Source organism: Leucopleurus acutus (assembly GCF_964270905.1).
Source record: "Leucopleurus acutus genome assembly, chromosome: 17".
NCBI classification, from domain to species: Eukaryota; Metazoa; Chordata; class Mammalia; order Artiodactyla; family Delphinidae; genus Leucopleurus; species Leucopleurus acutus.
Genome location: NC_139159.1, coordinates 18,323,050 through 18,344,373, shown reverse-complemented (window position 1 = coordinate 18,344,373; position 21,324 = coordinate 18,323,050). Strand labels below are relative to the sequence as shown.

The following is a 21,324-nucleotide window of genomic DNA, read 5'->3' as shown; positions in this document are numbered from 1 at the left end:
CAGGCCAATTTAAATATAGCCTACTACCGCAGCTTGTCCAGAATTAAAATAGCCCAGCACAAGTGGCAAATGGCAGGGAGCAGGGCTGTTTGCCAAGAGATGGCTAAGGGATGGGAAAACGGGCTTTTGAGATGGACTGTACAGGCTCAGATAACAACGGCGGATAGGACACCCTGGGATCCTACTTCATAACTTAAATTTCAGGTCAGCGTAAATGCCCAGAGTGCAAAAGAGAAGACTGGTTAAAACGCTCAGCCACTTAGAAGGCTACTTCAGATGTGCTATATTATTATTATTTTAAAATTAAATCTGGTCCCTGAATTCCCCTTCAGTGATTCTCGTCAGAAGTCAAGGGCAGTACCATTGCAATTAGGCTTTCCAGGCATAGGAGACATTTTGAACCCATGAATTGAATTATATAATAACCCTATAACAAAGCCTTATTTGAGCCTGGCGCTGCACATGATGAAATTACCATTTAAAAATATGAACAGCCCTGACTTTACTAGTTGCCAGAACAGTGACAGTAGTCGGTACAAGAGTTTTAGCTACCATTTCAGTTAAATTATTCATTCCTGAAATTTTTTGCTTGGTTCGTTGATTTTTAGATTTTCTTGATTCCAGCTGTCATGTTCCCTGGGATTCAACAAAACCAAAAAAAACATTTTATTATAGGATAGTTAAGTATTGGCCCCAAATGAGAACAAGCAAAAAAAACCACACTCAACAGTGGTTAACGTTTGTTGGTGCAGATATATATTTCAAATCACATGTAATATACACATACTAAAATGTGTGTATATTATGTATTTATGTATATTAATGTATTCTTCCCCAAAAATTCACTGTCCTATTAAACCTACCAAGCAGACATTTAGTGCTACTTTAGAAAATTTTAATGATGTGAGGGATTCGTCATCTGATAGCATTTAAATTTCAGACTTTGAGAACCAAGGTCTATGAGCTGGTTTCTGAAATCATGCTGGTGCCATGGAAAAGGTATTTTATTTTATTTATTTTTTTAACATCTTTATTGGAGTATAATTGCTTTACAATGGTGTGTTAGTTTCTGCTTTATAACAAAGTGAGTCAGCTATACGTATACATATACCCTCATATCTCCTCCCTCTTGCGTCTCCCTCCCACCCTCCCTATCCCACCCCTCTAGGTGGTCACAAAGTGTCCAGCTGATCTCCCTGTGCTATGCGGCTGCTTCCCACTAGCTATCTATTTTACATTTGGTAGTGTATATATGTCCATGCCACTCTCTCACTTCGTCCCAGCTTACCCTTCGCCCTCCTCGTGTCCTCAAGTCCATTCCCTACGTCTGCATCTTTATCCTGTCCTGCCCCTATGTTCATCAGAACCTTTTTTTTTAGATTCCATATATATGTGTTAGCATACAATATTTGTTTTTCTCTTTCTGACTGACTTCACTCTGTATGACAGACTCTAGGTCCATCCACCTCACTACAAATAACTCAATTTCATTTCTTTTTATGGCTGACTAATATTCCATTGTATGTATGTACCACATCTTCTTTACCCATTCATCTGCCGATGGACACTTAGGTTGCTCCCATGTCCTGGCTATTGTAAATAGTGCTGTAATAAACATTGTGGTACATGTCTCTTTTTGAATTATGGTTTTCTCAGGATATATATTGCTGAGTTGTATGGTAGTTCTATTTTTAGTCTTTTAATGAACCTCCATACTGTTCTCCATAGTGGCTGTATCAATTTACATTCCCATCAACAGTGCAAAAGGGTTCCCTTTCCTCCATACCCTCTCCAGCATTTATTCATTCTAGATTTTTTGATGATGGCTATTCTGACCGGTGTGAGGTGATACCTCATTGCAGTTTTGATTTGCATTTCTCTAATTAGTGGTGTTGAGCATCCTTTCATGTGTTTGTTGGCAATCTGTATATCTTCTTTAGAGAAATGTCTATTTAGGTCTTCTGCCCATTTTTGGATTGGGTTGTCTGGGGTTTTTTTGGATATTGAGCTGCATGAGCTGCTTGTATATTTTGGAGATTAATCCTTTGTCAGTTGCTTCGTTTGCAAATATTTTCTCCCATTCTGAGGGTTGTCTTTTTGTCTTGTTTATGGTTTCCTTTGCTGTGCAAAAGCTTTTAAGTTTCATTAGGTCCCATTTGTTTATTTTTGTTTTTATTTCCATTTCTGTAGGAGGTGGGTCAAAAAGGATCTTGCTGTGATTTATGTCAGAGTGTTCTGCCTATGTTTTCCTTTAAGAGTTTGATAGTGTCTGGCCTTACATTTAGGTCTTTAATCCATTCTGAGCTTATTTTTGTGTATGGTGTTAGGAAGTGTTCTAATTTCATTCTTTTACATGTAGCTGTCTAGTTTTCCTAGCACCACTTATTGAAGAGACTGTCTTTTCTCCATTGTATGTTCTTGCCTCCTTTATCAAAGCTAAGGTGACCATATGTGTGTGGTTTTATTGCTGGGCTTTCTGTCCTGTTCCATTGAGCCAAATTTCTCTTTTTGTGCCAGTACCATATTGTCTTGATTACTGTAGCTTTGTAGTATAGTCTGAAGTCAGGGAGCCTGATTCCTCCGGCTCTGTTTTTCTTTCTCAAGATTGCTTTGGCCATTCAGGGTCTTTTGTGTTTCCATACAAATTGTGCAGTTTTTTGTTCTAGTTCTGTGAAAAATGCCATTGGTAGTTTGATAGGGATTGCATTACGTCTGTAGATTGCTTTGGGTAGTAGAGTCATTTTCACAATGTTGATTCTTCCAATCCAAGAACATGGTATATCTCTCCATCTCTTTGTATCATCTTTAATTTCTTTCATCAGTGTCTTATAGTTCTCTAAATACAGGTCTTTTGTCTCCTTAGGTAGGTTTATTCCTAGATATTTTATTCTTTTTGTTGCAGTGGTAAATTGGAGTGTTTCCTTAATTTCTCTTTCAGAATTTTTATCATTAATGTATGGGAATGCAAGAGATTTCTGTGCATTAATTTGGTATCCTGCTACTTTACCAAATTCATTGATTAGCTCTAGTTGTTTCCTGGTAGCATCGTTAGGATTCTCTATGTATAGTATCATGTCATCTGCAAACAGTGACAGTTTTACTTCTTCTTTTCCGATTTGGATTCCTGGAGAAGGTATTTTAACAATTAAGTCGCAACAATTTATCATATTAAAATGTGTTACTTACAGTGATTTACTGTAGTGTCTCAGAGCTCAGGGTGTGACAGAGGCCTCTCTCAGACCAGCGTGAGAACCTTTTTAATTTCACTTTTCCATGCAGGCTTAGTCATTTGAGTGGCTGTGGCTGTGATGTCTCAGAAAAACATTGCAGAGAAGTTCCGTATTTACAATTAACTGATGCCAACAGTGATCATCTGCCAGAGAGAAATTTAAGGGAAAAAAAGCTTGAATTTCACCCCCAGAATTACAGAGAGGTCAGAGCAGGATGGTGATGTGGGCAATATAAATATAGTAAGTAGGGGAAGAAAAATGACCATGGGACTTAGAATTAAGTAGACTTATGTGTGCTGCCCGGAGTAGCAAATAATTTGAAAGTATTTCTGGACGTTTGTCAATCACTAAGTACATTGAGGTTTTTTTTTGAGGTAGCAGACATTAGGAGTTGATCATGAAATGACAATTTGGACGGCAGTGAAAGGAGACAGGCCAGGGGTGGTTATTTTAGAGAACACAAATTCACAAGTGATCTGAAACCCGCAGGGACATGTCAGTAGAAAGACAAGGGACAGCAGGACGTTAATAATATCAGTAAAAGCTCCTAACAGCAGAGATGTGGAGCAGCAAGCCACTCACCAGCTTCCAACTTCCTTGTCTTGCATGGAAAGAGGCTCCTTAACCTCCCACTCTGTGGAACAAATGCCATTTTCCAGGGCATTCCAGTTCTTCCTTGGGAGAAGCCCTGTCTGCAGGGCGGAGGGGTTCCCACATCCTCCAAAAGGAATGGAGGCCTCTTCAGAATGGGCTTGTTTTGGACTTGATGATTGGCTCTCATAGGCTTCTCTTCTCTTTGATGGCCTGTACGTTTTCAGGGTAACTGGTCAACCCAAAGGGACTCCATATGAAGCTATAAAGAGGGCTTTCTGTGCCCCATCTCATTCATTCCAGAGCAGAGTGAAGAATGGGAAGTATCATCCTCCACTGTGTCCATTGCAGTCCCTTTGGGACTGCAATTATAATAGTGCAATTATATATCTATAATTATGTATATAATTGGTCCAATTATAAATATATGTTACACGTTTCCACCAGAATCCTCCAGAGCTTCTCATGGCTCTGAGGTTCTCTGCCTTCAGTACAAGTGGATTTTTAACATTGCTACTCCCATACGACAAGGGCACATCCTTTTGTTATCAAGTCTGTTGTCATTCCAGTAGATACTGTGATTCTATTGAAAGAGAAAAAAGAACTACCTCCAGTACTCCTGCCATTGCCTGAAACTTAGCACATGCAGGTAATCTAACTTGGGAAGTATAGCCCATGCTGCAAGGTAAACCTGGAGACCTTTAGAGCAGCTGTCAGAAACCAGCAAAGCAGCAGGGAAGGCCCTGGACCTTTATGCTAACACTGGGCAACTTTCAACCAGGCGGTGGGCAGACTTCGGGGTTCGGCAGGTAACTCTTCCTGTCCCTCCAGAGTTCAGTCTGCTTTCCCCATTACAAGCTGGTAGTCAGTAGATTTTGAATTCTTGGGCCTCAAAGGAAACCCTTTCCTAAGTGCCAATCAGAGCCTGAATTTCTGCCTTGTTCTTGGGATGTGCAGCATTCCCTCTGTGCCTGGAATTCTTCTTGACATTCTTTGGAGTTGGTCTGAATCTCAGACTGGTAAGGGGTAGTTCCGTTTGGGTCAGTGCATTTGTCACTAAGGAATGGAGTCCAGGAAGGCACACCCCACATTCCCCAGTGGCTGCAGCAGGAGTTTATCCATCCCAGCGACGGGCGTGGCATTGCATCCCAGGCCCCTGAGGCAATTAATTCCACTCTGAAAAAAAATAAAGGTTAAAAGTTCATCAGAGTGTTTCTAGAATAGAAACTCAAGCCAGCAACAGACTCCTGGTCAAGAATATTCCAAGTATTGGAATATTATAGGTGCTATAAGGATGTATAATAGTATTGAAGCAGGTCATTAGCAGTCTATCAGAACTGAAAGAGAAGACTCCTATTATTTGAGCAGGAATTTAACATGATTCTTTTACTTATTTTATTTGAATTCTGCCTTGCATTTCCAGCACCATCTCCAACGAAGGAGAAGCACACATTTTTATCTCAACATACGTGTGTTCATCTTCAAAACTGCCTTTGCCCCCCCCCCCAAATTGTACCAAGTGTTATTTAAACGTACTAAACAGAAAACCAGTCATCCTGGCTTATATATTTGTCTCAGCCTCCATTTTTCTCAGCGTCCTTGGGTAAGCTATTATCTTACACATTGAGTATGGGGTGACCATTTTCTGTTCTCAGTTTAACACAGCAAATGCTTAAAAACAGATAAAAATCACAAGAAATTTTTTAAGATTCTCATGAGGAAAAAGAAGACAACTTTTTAAGAATTCAGGAAGAACTGGATGATCTTCTGATATTTCCTTTTAAACTTGGAGGCGTTAATTACTAATTTGGTGATTTGGGGAAGGCAACTATGATTTAGATGAATCTGCAGTATTTTTAACACCACCTAAAATGTTCCCGCGAAAGAATAACCTTGATGAAAACCACATCTTCCCTATAGTCTTTAGTAAGATGTTTTCTAAGCTGTATTTCATTTGAAAGTCAGCCAAAACTGGTTTTAAAAATATGTAGGAAAAGAAAGCCCAACATTTGCATTTTTCAGTGGAAGTTAAAAGTCTATTAATATTAAAGATAACTGAATAGAGAAATAAGGAGGGCAGCAGACTCAAAAAGGTGAAAGCATGAATATAAGAAGACAGAACTATGGTTATGAAGGAATATTTATAGCAGAAAGAAAAGTTTATAACTAGAAGATGAAATAAATCACAGAACATTTGCTAAAACAAAATCTGCAGACGGTAGACAGCATAGTCAGCCAGCTTTGCCCTAAAGGTTAGGAGACCTGGCTTCTGACCGTTTATCCCACTGAATTGCTGTGTGACTGAATATGTTTCTTGGTTTCTCTGAGTCTTAAATCCCTACAGAAGGGATAGTACTTCTCTGACCCCGGGGGAGGGACCTCGTAGACTCTCTGAGGCTTGTCTAGCTCTAATTGTGCTTTTTAATTTGTCTGGTAAAGCAGAACTTTCAAGAGTCCCTTCCTCAAATCCAGAAGGTTAACGTAAATCAGAGCAAATCCTTTGTGCTCGTTATATCGGTGTCCCCAATATCTGTTGCAGCAAAAGACTAAAGATTTAAAGTGAAAGCAGTCAAGGACTTCTTAATTGAACTATGGAACGAGTCATTGTCACGGACCAGGTGTGAAATGAGTGGAGTCACTGAATTACAGTTCCTACAAGGAAACATGAAGTGAATAAAACTGGTTTGCTGAGAGAATAACTGTACCCCTACTATCTTGGCTTTCCTCGCAAAGCAGTCCTGTTATAAACTCTACAACTCAACGTATGTTGAATATGATAAAGCTTCAGATGCAGAATGGCTTTGCGGAAGCCAGTCCCAAGCAAGTTCATGTTCATACCATTCTGCATTGCATGCCCAGGAGAGGAATGGATGCCTTTGTTGTTCACTATCTTGGCAGGTCTAGACAGATCAAAGTGAAGTGGTAGCTGGTGGATTTGGGATCTTAGGAGAGCCATTTTAGGTAATTTACAAAATGGATATTTTACTATCTAAGAGACTGTTTCAACTAGGAGTTCTCCGTGGTTTATGTCATTTTAAAGGCATGAATGATGTCTGCTTCTTTGTTTTAATGTTTAAGCATTTATGAAATGGGATTGTTTGAGCACCACCAAGTGCACATCCACTGGGCATTTGCTGCAGTAAAGCGGAGGTTAGGTCTGTCCGTGACCCAGTCACTGGAGTCCGTCAGTCCCTCAGCTGATCACTGCTGGTTGCCATCATGTGTTTCGACCACTAGGTAGTCTTATATTGCTCTTAGTCATACTTTAATCTTTCGCCACAGTGACCACTGGTAAAGGACAGAAAGCATAACAGCACTGACATGGAAATAAAAACAGCCTTGACCTGACAATTCTCGTCAATTCTCGTCGCAACCCAGATCCCGAAGGTTGTAAAGTTCTTTTTAGGCACATCCAGATGTTTCTGTTACAGCCCTAGAAAGAAATGTAGCCGTGATTACATCTAATTTCGTTTTATCGTATATGCATCCATTTTGAAATAATTTGACCTGCCTTTTGTTACCAAAAGGCTGCTGGCTGATAACTTGAACTAAAGATACACCCTTTAGTAGTAAGCCAGATTTAGTCAGAATAGGCCATTTCTGTGAAATTTGCCATCGGAAAGAAGCCTTATTTCAAGCAATTAAAAAGCACCTAAAACTGTAATAACTGTAATAATAGTCTGCGTTTATATGACTTTACAGTCATCAGATTCACTTCACATTGTTCACTGGATCCTAACTTAACCCTTTGTATTTCATCTGGTCCAGCATCTATCACTGGCTATGTGCCCTTCCTCCTACCCAAAGGTCTGTGATGGGTACATTTCCATCCTCCTTGCTCAGATCTCTACCCTGCATCAATGGCCCCTTCTTCCTTCTTTGCTTCTCTCAGAAAAGAGACCCCTGCCAGAGGAAGATGCTGAGTCATGTTGGCCTGAGATCAGGTCTTCCCAGTGCTGTTCAGCAATTCCAGTTTCCCTTTCTTCCATCCCTTAGAACTTTTGTGCAGTGCTGATTCCAAATCCTCACCTCTTTAAGCACCCAGATTTTCCCTACCAGCCCTAAATTTCAGCCAAGGACTAATAATGGCCATTTGTCAACTAAATACTCTCTCATTAGTACTCAGTACTTCATATAAATCACTTCTGATCCAGAGCATCTATACAAGGTAATATCATCCCCATTTTACAGGTAAGGAAACTGAGGCAAAAGTGACCCAGCCAGGATGTGATAAACTGGGGTGTAAACCCAGGTCTGTCTGGTTTCCAAAGCCCAAAGTACTCTCTGTCTCTTTCAAGCTTAGAATCCTTTAAATAATTTTAAAACATTGGATCAACCCATCACTGTCCTTATGTTGTTTTCCTGTTTCCTTTCTTTTGCTTCATCTAGGACCCGACTCCAATGGTTGTTCCCTTCTCAAAGCTCCTTCATTTTCTTCTGTTCTCTGAGCATCCTTCTTCCCACCTTCCAACAGGATCAGCTCTCACCGATACAAGTAAAGTGTCTTTTTCCCTTGGCCCAGCTAATCCTCTCGGTTACTGTCCAAATTTCCTCCTTCCTTCTGGGTCAGAAATCACCAGCATGTGGCCCACACCTGCTTCCTGTATTTCCTCTGTTCCTTCCTCACCGACCCCCTTCAGTCTGGCTTCTACAGTGGCCTTCTTGTTAGAACTGCCCTCCCAGAGGTTCTCATCAAATTCAGCAGCCTCTTCTCAGCCCTCACTTTCTCCAGCACATCACAGGATTGACAAACGATCCCTCTCTCAGACTCTTAACTGCACTTGTTAATTCTAACTGCCCCAAAATCAGCCGATCAGTGCAGCTCCCCTAGAGAAGAGACAAATTCAGATCTGGCCCGCTTAACTCCTAAGAGGAGCACAGGATTTATCCAAGAACAATGTATCCAAGAACTTATGTATTTGATGGGCTCATCGCTCTTCTGTGAGCTCATCGTCTGTGATCACGGTGCCCACATTCCTGTTGCTAACCTTGACCCTTAACTTCGCACTGCAGCCCTGTATTTCCAAATCGCAATGCTTGTGTCGTGTAAAATCCTACTTGTCTAAAACTGAGCTTGTCATCACCTTCAAACTGTCTCTCCTTCCCACCTGTACAATTTCTCTCTGTAGTAAAGCCATTCACCTGGACACCAAGTTAGCAACCTTGGGGTTAGCTTTTATGTTTCTCTCCTTCTTACCTATGTATTTATTCCACCAATATTTGTTGAGGACAGCCTCTGGGCCAGGCTTTATGTTAAGAGCTGGAAAAACAGATATGGAAGCTGCCCTCGTGTTTCAAAGTTCTGACACTTTTTTCCTTAAAGTGTCCTTCGGCTCTTCCTTTTCTTACCGCCATTCCCCTCACTAGACTTAGCTTACCCTGGCTGGGATTAGTGAAGCAATTTCTCGTCTGAGAGCCCAACCTTTGGTCTTTTCTTCTCACTTCCTCTGGACACATAGAATGTTCTAGAAATACTTGTTCATGGGTGATTTTTTTTTTTAATTTTTAATTGTAAAATAGACATAACAAAATTTGCCATCCTAAACCATTTTCAAGTGTACAGTTCCGTCGTGTTAAGTGCATTCACGTAGTTGTGCAGCCAATCTCCAGAACTTTTTCATCTTGCAGAACTAAAACTCTATACCCATTAAATAACAACTCTCTGTTCTCCCTCCTCCCAGCCTCTGACAACCACCCTTCTACTTTCTGACTCTAGGAATTTGACTGTTCTAGGTTCCTCCTATGAATGGAATCATACAATGTTTGTCCTTTTGTGACAGGCTTACTTCACTTAGCATAAGGTTCATCCATGATGTAGCACGCATCAGAATTTCCTACCTTTTCAAGGCTAAATAACATTCCATGTATGTTTATGCCACATTTTGTTTATCCATTCTTTCATTGATGGACGCTTGGGTTGTTTCTGCTTTTGGGCTATTGTGAATAATGCCACTATGAACATGATGGTACAGATATCTCTCTGAGACCCTGCTTTCAATTTTAGGGGGTATATACCTAGGGGTTGAATTGGTGGATCATATGGTAATTCTGTTTTTAATTTTGCGGGGATCACCATACTGTTTTCTACAGCAGCTGTACCATTTTGCATCCCCACCAGCAGTGCACAAGGTTTACAAGTTGTCCACATCCTTGCCAACACTTATTACTTTCTGGGTGGTTTCTTTTTTTTCTAACATCTTTATTTGAGCATAATTTCTTTACAATGGTGTGTTAGCTTCTGCTGTACAACAAAGTGAATCAGCTATACATATATCCCCATATCTCCTCCCTCTTGCGTCTCCCTCCCACCCTCCCTATCCCACCCTTCTAGGTGGTCACAAAGCGCTGAGCTGATCTCCCTGTGCTATGCGGCTGCTTCTCTGGGTGCTTTTTTTCATGGTAGCCATCCTAGTGGGTGTGAGGTAGCATCTCATTATGGTTTTGATTTGTATTTCCTTTATGGTTAGTGATGTTGAACACCTTTTCATGTGCTTATTGGCCATTTATATCTCCTTTGTAGAAATGTCTATTCAGATTCTTTGCCTTTTTTTTTTTTTTTTTTGCGGTATGCGGGCCTCTCACTGTTGTGGCCTCTCCCGTTGTGGAGCACAGGCTCTGGACGCGCAGGCCCAGCGGCCATGGCTCACGGGCCCAGCCGCTCCACGGCATGTGGGATCTTCCCGGACCGGGGCATGAACCCGTGTCCCCTGCATCAGCAGGCGGACTCTCAACCACTGTGCCACTAGGGAAGCCCCCTTTGCCTATTTTTTAATTGTTGTTGTTGTTCTTATTAAGTTGTAAGAGTTCTTTATATAATCTGAATACTAACCCATTATCAGATATATGATCAGCAAATATTTTCTCCCATAAAATGAAATTTTAGTCTTATTTAGTGGTAATGTTTTTGACCTGTAGAATAACCCTCATTAAAAGGACTTTTCTCTAAAAATTATTTCAAGAATAAAACATCCCTTAAATTTGTGTTTACATCAGGTTTTTCTAAATACATAAATTATATGGCAAGGTAAATTTTAGATAAGTTTTATAAAACTCAGGATAAAGTAGAATATAGCCAATTATTTGGCATATTCCAGCCGAGGATTAGAAATGTGCTTTTGACCCGGCCTATCCAGAGAATATAGCCTTTAAGCTTATTAAGTTTGATAAAATGTTAGGGAATAAAGCCTGTAAAGTACTTAAGAATGAGGACTTATTTTCCAAGCTTGAAAATGTTCTGAATATAGAAAAAAATTCTGTAAAGGAAGCTGCATAGTAGGCTCTGATGTCCCCAAGTTATCACGTATGTCCCTAAGCATTCACACACTATGAGGGGCTGAAGTTCAGAAAACTTAGTATAACAAGTAATTTTTTTCAATATCCTGCCAGTTTCCAAAAAGGATTTTCAGGGCATTATAAGTCACATACATAGTAGCATCTCTGACCAGGGAATGTTAAAGCCATGTCTTTAGAGAAGATAACCATGCACATACGATTGAGGATAATTATACTCCAGGTATCCCGGTAGCTGTAACAAAAAGAGAAACAGTAGATAACGTAGTTCTCATTGTGCAAGGAAGCACGCCAGTATATCATCATAGACCAGATTTTTCCTGACACTAAACTTTGAGGAATGTATTGCCCAGATCTTTATGAACATGACAGTGATACACATAATGGACAGCATTTCACATTCTTCACATGAAGCTTGGTTCATATCCTATCTTGGATATCATGGTTCATCCTCCTATCTCCCCTTGAAAAAAGGCCAAGGGCATGGTATGAATTATGATTCTAAGAAGGCATCTCTAAGATTGCTAAAGTAATGTGGTTTAACTTCTGATCTCATAGACAAGAATCATCTGTGACTAGACTGGCCTCAGCCTGGTCTCTGGCTACCCACACTTTCAAAGCCTGTGTCGTCATACCTCTGCAAGAGTTTGGGCCCTTGAAAGGTTAAATACCAGATTTCAGTGGGGATACCATGCCCCTAAATTTACATTTTATATCTAAATAACTTGATAATGCTTTTAGAAAAGGAAGCAATGGACCACCCTGGCAAAAAAAGACAACTATTTGCTGAAGCGGTAACTTGTTTTTAACCAGGACCTAAGAACACAGCTTGAAGTTATTATTCCAGGTCCTGTCTTTTACAAAACAAAAAAGCAACGTAGGAAGAAAATTAACATTGAAGAACTAATAAACGTAAAGATTGGACCCACAAGAAGTAGTCTTCCTAAACCACATTCACTGAGCTTTAGCTGAATCACTGTCCATTGCAGATTAAAATCATCTTCAGCTGTGCCAGTGAATAGGTATGTGTGTGAGAGATGGACAGTTAGAAGTCCGGAGAAGCAGCTAAGGGGGCCGTTTGTGCCTTAGCAGGAGGAGTGTATGCTGAGTCTCGTGGGGTTGGTCTGACCAGAGAAGCAGATCGATACTGAGAGACCAGTTTCTTTCCGGTACAGGAACTCAGACATTATGCCTTTGCTTTTTAGCTGAGAGCTGTGGAGACACCTAGTTCTTGTTCATATCGAGAGTATTCCTTGCTTAACAGACTGATTTCTTCTTTAAAAGGGCTCCCACTGTATACACAAGATGATTGGTTTTTGCCAGTCTAGGTCTCTCATAAGTGAATAATGTCACAGTCCAAAAGGAAGGCTAACTAAGGTCATTTTTGGGCATTTTCTTGCACATGATGCCATAACCCAGGAAAGGATTTTGGTTAGTGTCAGGCAATTTCAAGAAAACTAGAAGGGATATAGAATGGCAGGCTGCAAGGACAGAAGCAGGGAGATCAGTTCAGCCTTTGCAGGAACCCGGTGAGATGTGACCTGGGCAGGAGCGGTGATGAGAAGGAGACACGCGGGGTCGGGTGTGTATTTTGAAGGTCCTGCCGGCTGCCTTGCTGACCGTGGATGTGGTGTGTGAGAGCAAGGGAGGCAACCAGGATGACTCACAGGGTCTGGGCTTGAGCAACTGGACGAATGGGGTTGCCGTTCACTGATGTTTGGAGTCTTACGTACAATTGCTCTCTTTTTTTTTTTTTTTTTTGCCTGCATTGGGTCTTCATTGCTGCGCGCAGGCTTCCTCTAGTTGCGGCGAGCGGGGGCTACTCTTCGTTGTGGTGCGCGGGCTTCTCATTTCTGTGGCTTCTCTTGTTGCAGAGCACAGGCTCTAGGTGCGTGGGCTTCAGTAGTTGTGGCACGCAGGCTCTGTAATTGTGGCTCGCGGCCTCAGTAGTTGTGTTTCTCGGGCTCAGTAGTTGTGGTTCTCGGGCTCAGTAGTTTTGGCTCGTGGGTTCTAGAGCGCAGGCTCAATAGTTGTGGCACATGGGCTTAGTTGCTCCACAGCATGTGGGATCTTCCCGGACCAGGGCTCAAACCCATGTCCCCTGCATTGGCAGGCGGATTCTTAACCACTGCACCACCCGGGAAGTCCAATTGCTCGTTTTTAAATGTTGCTAAGAACTTTCTTTACGTATATGGGTATCCAAGCAAATCACATGTACAGCTCCTGAACCAACTAGATGACAGCCTCTGCCATCAAATTTTCAGAGTCAGGTCAGGAAACTTAACTTTGACTTAGTAAGTAACACATTTTAGAAGACATCAAAAATCAGCATATTTTTTGAAGCAGTTTTTTGTTGGGAAGAAAATATGTAAGAAGTAGAAATAGAAAAGTATAAGTATTGTATACAGTTTTACCTTTAGCAAAATCCTTGTCCATTCTAGATGAAAATCTTGATCAGCTACGTCAGTGAACAGGTATATAAAAGATTGAAAGAAGTTGGGACAGACGTCTAAGGGACTTGCATCTACCTTATTAGTAGTAGGCCTATGTGCTGGGCGTGTTCAGTGTATTGTTTACATGCTTCTTTTTTTTTAAAGCACTGTTATGTTTAAGAAAAACTGGGAAAGCCAGACCATTTTGTTCTGAGTAAGGTGACTTGAGAGTTCGTGAAACACCATTTTAGTCACTAAAGAAAAAAGAAACTCAGATTCTCATCAAATACTGATTGGAAAGAAACAAGTTGTAGTTAAGTTCTTAAGTACAGGTGATGCCTGCCATTCAGAAATTCCACATTGGGCTTCCCTGGTGGTGCAGTGGTTAAGAATCTGCCTGCCAATGCAGGGGACACGGGTTCGAGCCCTGGTCCGGGAAGATCCCACATGCCACGGAGCAACTAAGCCCGTGAGCCACAAGTACAGAGCCTGTGCTCTAGAGCCCACGAGCCATAACTACTGAAGCCGCGTGCCACAACTGCTGAAGCCCACGCACCTAGAGCCCGTGCTCTGCAATAAGAGAAGTCACTGCCTACGCACCTCAACAAAGAGTAGCCCCCGCTTGCTGCAACTAGAGAAAGCCCACGCACAGCAACGAAGACCCAACGCAGCCAAAAATAAATAAATAAAATAAATTAATTAAAAAAAAAAAGAAATTCCACATTTACTGTTTCAGCTGTTGCCGAGTGACCTTTGCAGGGCTGATGTCCAGGAGGGGGTCACCTACCTGCTGTACCAGCTTAGCCAGTTGCCCAGGCCGCTCTGTATCTCTTTACCCCAAAATAGTAACTCTCTACAAAATTTTGGTTTATTTGTAATAGGACCCTAAAAGAAAGTCTACCACTGATGCCTAACTGAAAGATGTAGCTTTTCACTTACGTTTTGCTGCCTTTTATGTGACAAAGTATAGAAGATGATAATGGTATTTGGAGATTCCTGAGGGTCTGAAGATTTATGGATGTCAGCAGTCTTTGGAACAAATGAAAGGCTTCTTGGGCACGCAGGCATGCTCCTTGTTGGCGTGTATGTTTTCCATGTGACCAGCTACATGTAGCAGCCAGGCGTCCACTTGGAGTATTTTCCACCGGTCTCCCCAGAATGACTAGCCCAAACCTCCCTCCCCCTAAGCCATGAACAATGGCACGTCTTACCCGTTGGGTGAGTAACGGGGTCGTGTGTTGCTCCAGAACTGAGCCTGGGATTGGAGCACATGAATAACGTGGACCAGGGTCAAGCCCAGATTTTTCCCTGGGCAAGTTTTAATGGGCTGGCCGCACAACACTTTTTTTTTTTCTTTTTTTTTGTGCTGTACGCGGGCCTCTCACTGTTGTGGCCTCTCCCGTTGCGGAGCACAGGCTCCGGACGCGCAGGCTCAGCGGCCACGGCTCACGGGGCCCAGCCGCTCCGCGGCCTGTGGGATCTTCCCGGACCGGGGCACGAACCCGCGTCCCCTGCATCGGCAGGCGGACTCCCAACCACTGCGCCACCAGGGAAGCCCTGGATCCGCTTGATTTTGCCTCTGTACTCCCTGCCCTGTAGACAGAGATCATCTAAAACATCCTCAACATCCTCCAAGATTCGTAAGTGACCATTTTGATGATCAGAATTTAATTCATTCATTTTTAATTAATAGACTTTAATTTTTTAGAGCGGTTTTAAGTTTACAGAAAAATTGAGGAGAAAGTACAGTTTCCATATACATCCTTTGCCCACACCCATTAATCCTTGTTATTAACATCTTGCATTAGTGGGTACATTTGGTACAACGGATGAACCAATGTGGAACGTTAGTATTAACTATAAAGTCCATACTTGACAGTAGGGTTCACTCTTTGTGTTGTACAGTTCAGTGGGTTTTGACAAAAGCATGATGTCATGTATCCCCCAGTAGAGGATTATCCAGCATAGTTTCACTCCCCTAAATATCCCTTTAGATCTACCTGTTCAGCCCTCACCCACTTTCTCCTTGAACCCTTGGCAATCACTGGTCTTTTTACTGTCTCTGTGGTTTTGTCAATCCATTTATTTTTAAGTAACTACCCAGCTGTTCCAAAGGACATTCCTTTATTTATAAAGTGGGCCCTCAGTAAATACTATGTGCCAGGCATTGTTCTGTGCCTTGGGAGTATAGTAGAGAACCAAAAATTAAAAATTAAAAAATGCCCAAAGTAAAAAGTCTCCCTTACACTTATATTCTAGTACATCAGTCCTCCAGGCTCAGCTGGGTCCTAAGTAGGAGTGAAATAGGATCTCCCCCAGTTAGCCCCACAGTCTCAGGGCAGACCCCTTTTTCCCCGTCTTTTCTGCCTGCAGTCTAGTTCCAGGAATCCCGTCTGCTGGCCTCCTCCAGATGCCACCTGGGTTTTCTCTCCTAAGACCAGCTAGGGCATGATGCCATTTCCCAACTTCCTCTCCTGCTGTCTCTGAAAGGCCTGCAGGCACACCTCTTTTAGACTCCCCTTAAGCTTTTACCACTAGTTATCTATAGCCCTGCCTAGCGCTAATAAAAGAAAATAGTTCACAAAATTATAAGAAGCAGGTGCCCATGAAAATTGTCTAAATACTAGCTGGGTAAGATCTCCTCCTTTGGAAGAGGATGATCCAAAGTCTCAGCCTCCAAATGTCCTCTTCCTGGGCAGGCAGACATCAGTCCCCCTGCCTTGCCGTAAGGAGCCCCATTCTTATCCCTGCTGCCCTCTCCCTAGCCCTTGTCCTCTAGAAAGATAAGCGGCTTCACTGGGTGAGGACGGGCCGGGGAGAAGGTGGAAGACTGAAAAAGAGATCCCTTTCCTCTTTCCCGCTCCACCTCTCCGCCTGCTTTCGGTTTCACACAAGAAACATGCTTAAAGAACAACTAGATGGACTCCTTGGAAGCCTCCTGAGCACATTCTTCCCGCAGACCACTGGGCCTGCTCCTACAGGCTGGGGGGAGCCCATGGTGTGCGTCTGTTCCCAACTACACATTCAGCAGAGTCACGCTGATAGTGTGACCTGGCCACGTTGGGAGCGCGGACACCACGGAAATCAGTCAGTGCTACAAATCAGTTTTACTGTTTTTTCCCCCAGAGAGCTACTTTACCAGCACACCACGGGGCAGATCTTTCTTAATCAAATCCTTGTATTGATTCTACCATAGACATTAAATCCATGAGCCCTGTGTTAATTCACATGCTCTAATTCTACTCTCCATGGTCGGGGGGTGGGGGGGGGGAAACACCAACCAAAGTCAACGGGGGATTTCATCCTCTAAGTCTTGAACACCAGGCTTTGCCTTAAGCTGCGCAGAACTTGTTATACTTTCATACAACTGGTTATACTTCCATTAACCTTGAAAGAAAGATTGAGGCAATTCACAGGTGATTTCATCCGCTTGATTTTCATTGATGTCTCACAACAGTATGATGTCTCACAACTTTCTGTTGCAGATGTGGGGCGAGGATCACGGTTAGCATTTCTTTCCAGGCCCTGCCTGCCCCGTAGACCGTTTGCCCGTCCTGTGTGATTAACTAGGTGCCGCCCCTGCTGACGCGCCCTTTGTGCTCCTGTAGGACCGCGCACGCAAGAGCCAAAGCTGACGCCGCCGACCAGGCTGCTCTGGCCGCCCGCCAGGAGTGTGACATCGCGAGAGCTGTGGCCAGAGAGCTGTCACCTGACTTCTACCAGCCAGGTAGGACAGGTGACCTGTGATGGGAGGGGTAGGAGCATTGCCTCTGGTTTCCTTTTTTCCTTCTTTTCCTTTTAATCCAAAGGTCTGTGCCCCATGAATTTCAGCAATACTACAAAACAAGGGGGAGCTTAGAGTAACACGTGCCTGGAGCCCTAAGTGTTAGCGCTGGAGATCTGGCTTCTTCCCCGGTGCCTCTGCCCACCCCCCAGCAACAGACTTTGAGCTGATAGCAGTAAACAAGACAGGAATCTAAAAGAGAAGTGGTTAAGAAATTGTGTTAGTGTGTTGGGGACCATCTCAGGTGCTAAAACAGGTACCTCAAAATCAGAAGCACGGGGAACCATCACGTTAGCAATAAGAGAAGAGCCAGTAAGTACTGCGACTTTTTTTTTTTTAATACACCTCAAAGGAATTTGGTTAGGACGTAAAGAAATACACCACTTAAAGACAGATGAATCTGCACAGATTAAGAGGAGAAAATCGTTCCAGATCATCTGGCTCAGATGTTATAGAATAGCAGTAAACAAATATTTACAGTGGGTTTCAATAGTTACCTCACTTCTTAGTGGTCTCCTAGTAGACTGCTTCCATCCCTTTAATATACTGGTGTTAACAAAATGGCAGTCGCCACCTTTTTATATATGTTTCTCCATTGTTTTAGAAACAGCATCTTCCTGTTGATTTGTAGGATCAATAGATTTCTGGGCAAGAGAGACTAAAAGAAATGTTCTAAGTTTCAAAATTTATATTGTCTTGGTAAAGTTTTTTCACATTGGTTTCTGTTAATCAAGCTGGATAAGTAGCACCCTGCACAACACACGTGTCCAATACCTGTTTGGTTCCAGTGAAGGTGACATAATATTGGAACCCACAGGGCATTAGTGTGACTACATGAACAAGGTAAGTCACAGTGAATAGAAGACCAAGTGTCCATGTATTCTAAAAGCTAGGAACGGGGCTATAATAAAGGATGGGAGAATGAAAAGGAAATGACAGGATTTTTTTTTTTTTTTTTTTTCTGCAAAGAATGAAGACAGTAAAAGGCCATTAACAAGACTCAGTTTTTAGGAGGAGAGCTTAGGGAGGGGCCCAGTCCGGTTGATGAGTTGATTGAGTTACCACAGAGCGACTTCTGTACTAGTTCGGCTCCAAGGGAGGGGACCAGTGATAATGGGCCTCTTCTTTTGTGTGCATCCTTTCTAAACCTCTGGGTGGGATTTAAATCATTGAATACGTATGTGTATTTTATTAGGAAAGGGAAATTTTCCATTTTTTGCAGTAGGAATAAACACTCTTCTGGAAACTCACACACGTTAGCAGCTACCTGTCCTAGGGTGTGAGAGCTGGGGAGGGGATTCAGCCACCCAGGAGGGATCATCTTTTTCCTTCCCAGCAGTGAAGCTTTTGGGAGCAGCTCAGCAGTCAGGAGACGGTGCAGGTTCACATAGCAGCCCTGGGCTCGAGCTGCTTTGGAAGCAAACAAACTTGCTGTTGTCTGCAGATGGTCATTTCTTGATTCTGTTGTTAATTCTGTTGGGGAATAGGGTCGCTGTAGCTTGCTATTAGGTGTTAACAAGAGGTAAATGATACGGGAGGTCATCTCAGTTTTCCAGGCTAAATGGTTTTAAAAGCTTTTTATGATGTGAAAGCATTTGAGGGGGGAAAACATATTGTGGGAAAATGTAATTCCACCCTTTCTTAGCTAAAACAGCTTCATATAAGCAAGCTGTCAGTAATGAATATATCACAGCGGCACGAGATGACAAGGGGTCTGTTTGAGACAGGAGCTAAGGGCAGCGGCTGCAATCCCCTTTGACCCGCAGCCAACACTTCCTTCGACAACTGTATAGAAAGCCTTTTCTGTACTGAGTATTATTGATCTTCTCACGGGAGCATAACTCATGCTTTCCACTCTGCATTTACAGGGTGATCAGATCAGATAGACATTTCTGAAAGGGCTTTCAAGTACTTTCTCTGAGCCAGGCTGCTTGTTTAATTTACATATCACAGATACAAATGTTCCCTTTGTTTGGAATGGATGTGTCTTATATAGAAGTTGTTAACTCTGGGGAAAGAAGGATGTCTGTCATAGCTTATATTTCGAACACTTTCATAGTAAGTTACCTCTTTTCAGGAGCTGGCGGTATTTTCAGATATTTCCCATCTTAGTTCAGTCTTCTACTTTTAGTTCAAAACTGTATTATTCTATAGTTTAGTTTAAAACTACAGAAAAAACGTAGCCATGTAGAATGGCTTTATCACTCAAAGGGCCAAGTCGTAACATGTAAGACAAAGCGTACCAATGGATGTGTATGAATGTGTATGTCGATGATTGCATAGTACCCAGAAACCTAAATTGCCATGAGTATGAGTGACACAGTGAGTTGTCCCCCAAGAACTTAGAAATGAGGTTGCCCTCCGGGAGTTAAGATGAGCCCATGAGACTGCACAGAAGTGTATAAAGTGATCGTAAGTGACAGCACGGCTGTAGCATAGCAAGATTTCCTTGTAACCTGATTGAGTGTATTGAAACCTCTAAAGACTCGGTCACCCCCCAAAGTAGCATAGAAGAAAGAGTCACAGAGGCAAAACTAGGCAGTGCCCATCCAAATGCTGTCTAGAGGAGAGCAAACCCATGGCCCAAAACCTTGGAGTACCGCAGTTGCATTGGCAAGGGTGTTTCTGCGATAGGGAGGGATGCAGGGAACCGTGGCCAGCTGTGTGTGGCCTTCCTGGCGAGATCATCCGAGTGAAGAAATGGGTGCCTCAGGTTAGCTCAGCATGATGCCATTAGATACTCGATTCATCTCATGCCTCCGTCTTGATTCCACATCCACCACTAACCTTCTGATTTTCGTTGAGCTTCTCGTGGAGGTCTGCCAACAGGGAGAGCATGCACTGGTGGTAATCAGTGCAGGTCTCAGGGCTCCGTGACATTTACCTTGCTCATTGTGAACTGACGAATTGGTCTTCTGGTGTCAACCATCAGTCTTGTGAGCTTTGGTGATGTGAGTCTGCCCCAAGGGATGGCTCTACTTCAAAGTGCTGATGAAATCAGGTTTTTAAGCCCGGAAAGCTGAGGTGAGACTTTGGAGGATCACTGAGCAGGTAGTGGGGAGTTGGACATGGTGGAGAATGATTGGGAAACTCTATGTATGGCTCATTTCCCCACTGTTTCAGTTTCCTTTCCATCAAGATGCTTACTTTGTTTTTAATTTCCGGTGATGTTTGTCCGTTGTGGGGGTCACTGGTCATGGGTTAAAAAAGAGAATGTGGCAAATGTATTACGTAGGGCCCTCTTGCCAGGTGCCTAGGCAGCACCCTCAACGAGCTTTGTCTTTCTGTGTTTAAGCGTGTGTATCAGTCAGCTTGGGCTGCTAAAACAAAGTACCATGGACGGGGTGACTTACACAATAGACATTTATTTTTCGTGGTTCTGGAGGCTGGAAGCCCAAGATCAGGGTGCCAGCATGGTTAGGTTCTGGTGATGCCCACCTTCCTGGCTCACAGATGGCCTTTCCCCAGTGCATGCACCTGGAGAGAGAGAACTCTGGTGTCTCTTCCTCTTTTCATAAGAGCATTAAGCCCATCGTGAGAGTCTCACCCTCGTGAACTAATCTAAGCTATCTCCCAAAGGCCACACCTCCAATAACATCACATTGGGGGTTAGGGCTTCAACATATGAATTTGTGAGGGGCAGGGAGACAAACAGGGTGTAACACACACACACACACACACACACACACACACACAGTGTGTTGATTACTTAAAGTGAAGTCTTTTAGTATAGATTATTTTGAGACAGTGATAACTAAGCTCTGGTATGGATTAGAAGTCTTAAGAATTGTCCGTGCCTATCATTAATATGTAATACTTTTGGTTAAGAAGAAAGAAGCATCCTGGAATAGATGCCTTCTAAACTCACTTTCCAGACCCAAAATTCTGAATAAATTTTTTTCATAGAAAAAGGAAAACTGAATAATCCACTAGTTGACGTGAAATTAATAATTCATGGGTTTGCTGGTTATTCTTACCACTTAGGCATTCCAGTGTA

The 21,324-nt window shown here is 42.7% G+C and overlaps 1 protein-coding gene across 1 annotated transcript in view; it reads left to right on the top strand.

Moving 5' to 3' along the window:
• The window catches only part of JPH1 (junctophilin 1), a gene marked incomplete at its 5' end in the record, with an annotated part of 76,971 nt that overhangs the window by 41,575 nt on the left and 14,072 nt on the right, over positions 1 to 21,324 (top strand). The window contains one exon of the mRNA XM_082859007.1: positions 17,152 to 17,270. Coding sequence (XP_082715133.1) covers positions 17,152 to 17,270 — 119 coding nt within the window. The remainder of the gene's footprint in view (positions 1 to 17,151; positions 17,271 to 21,324) is intronic.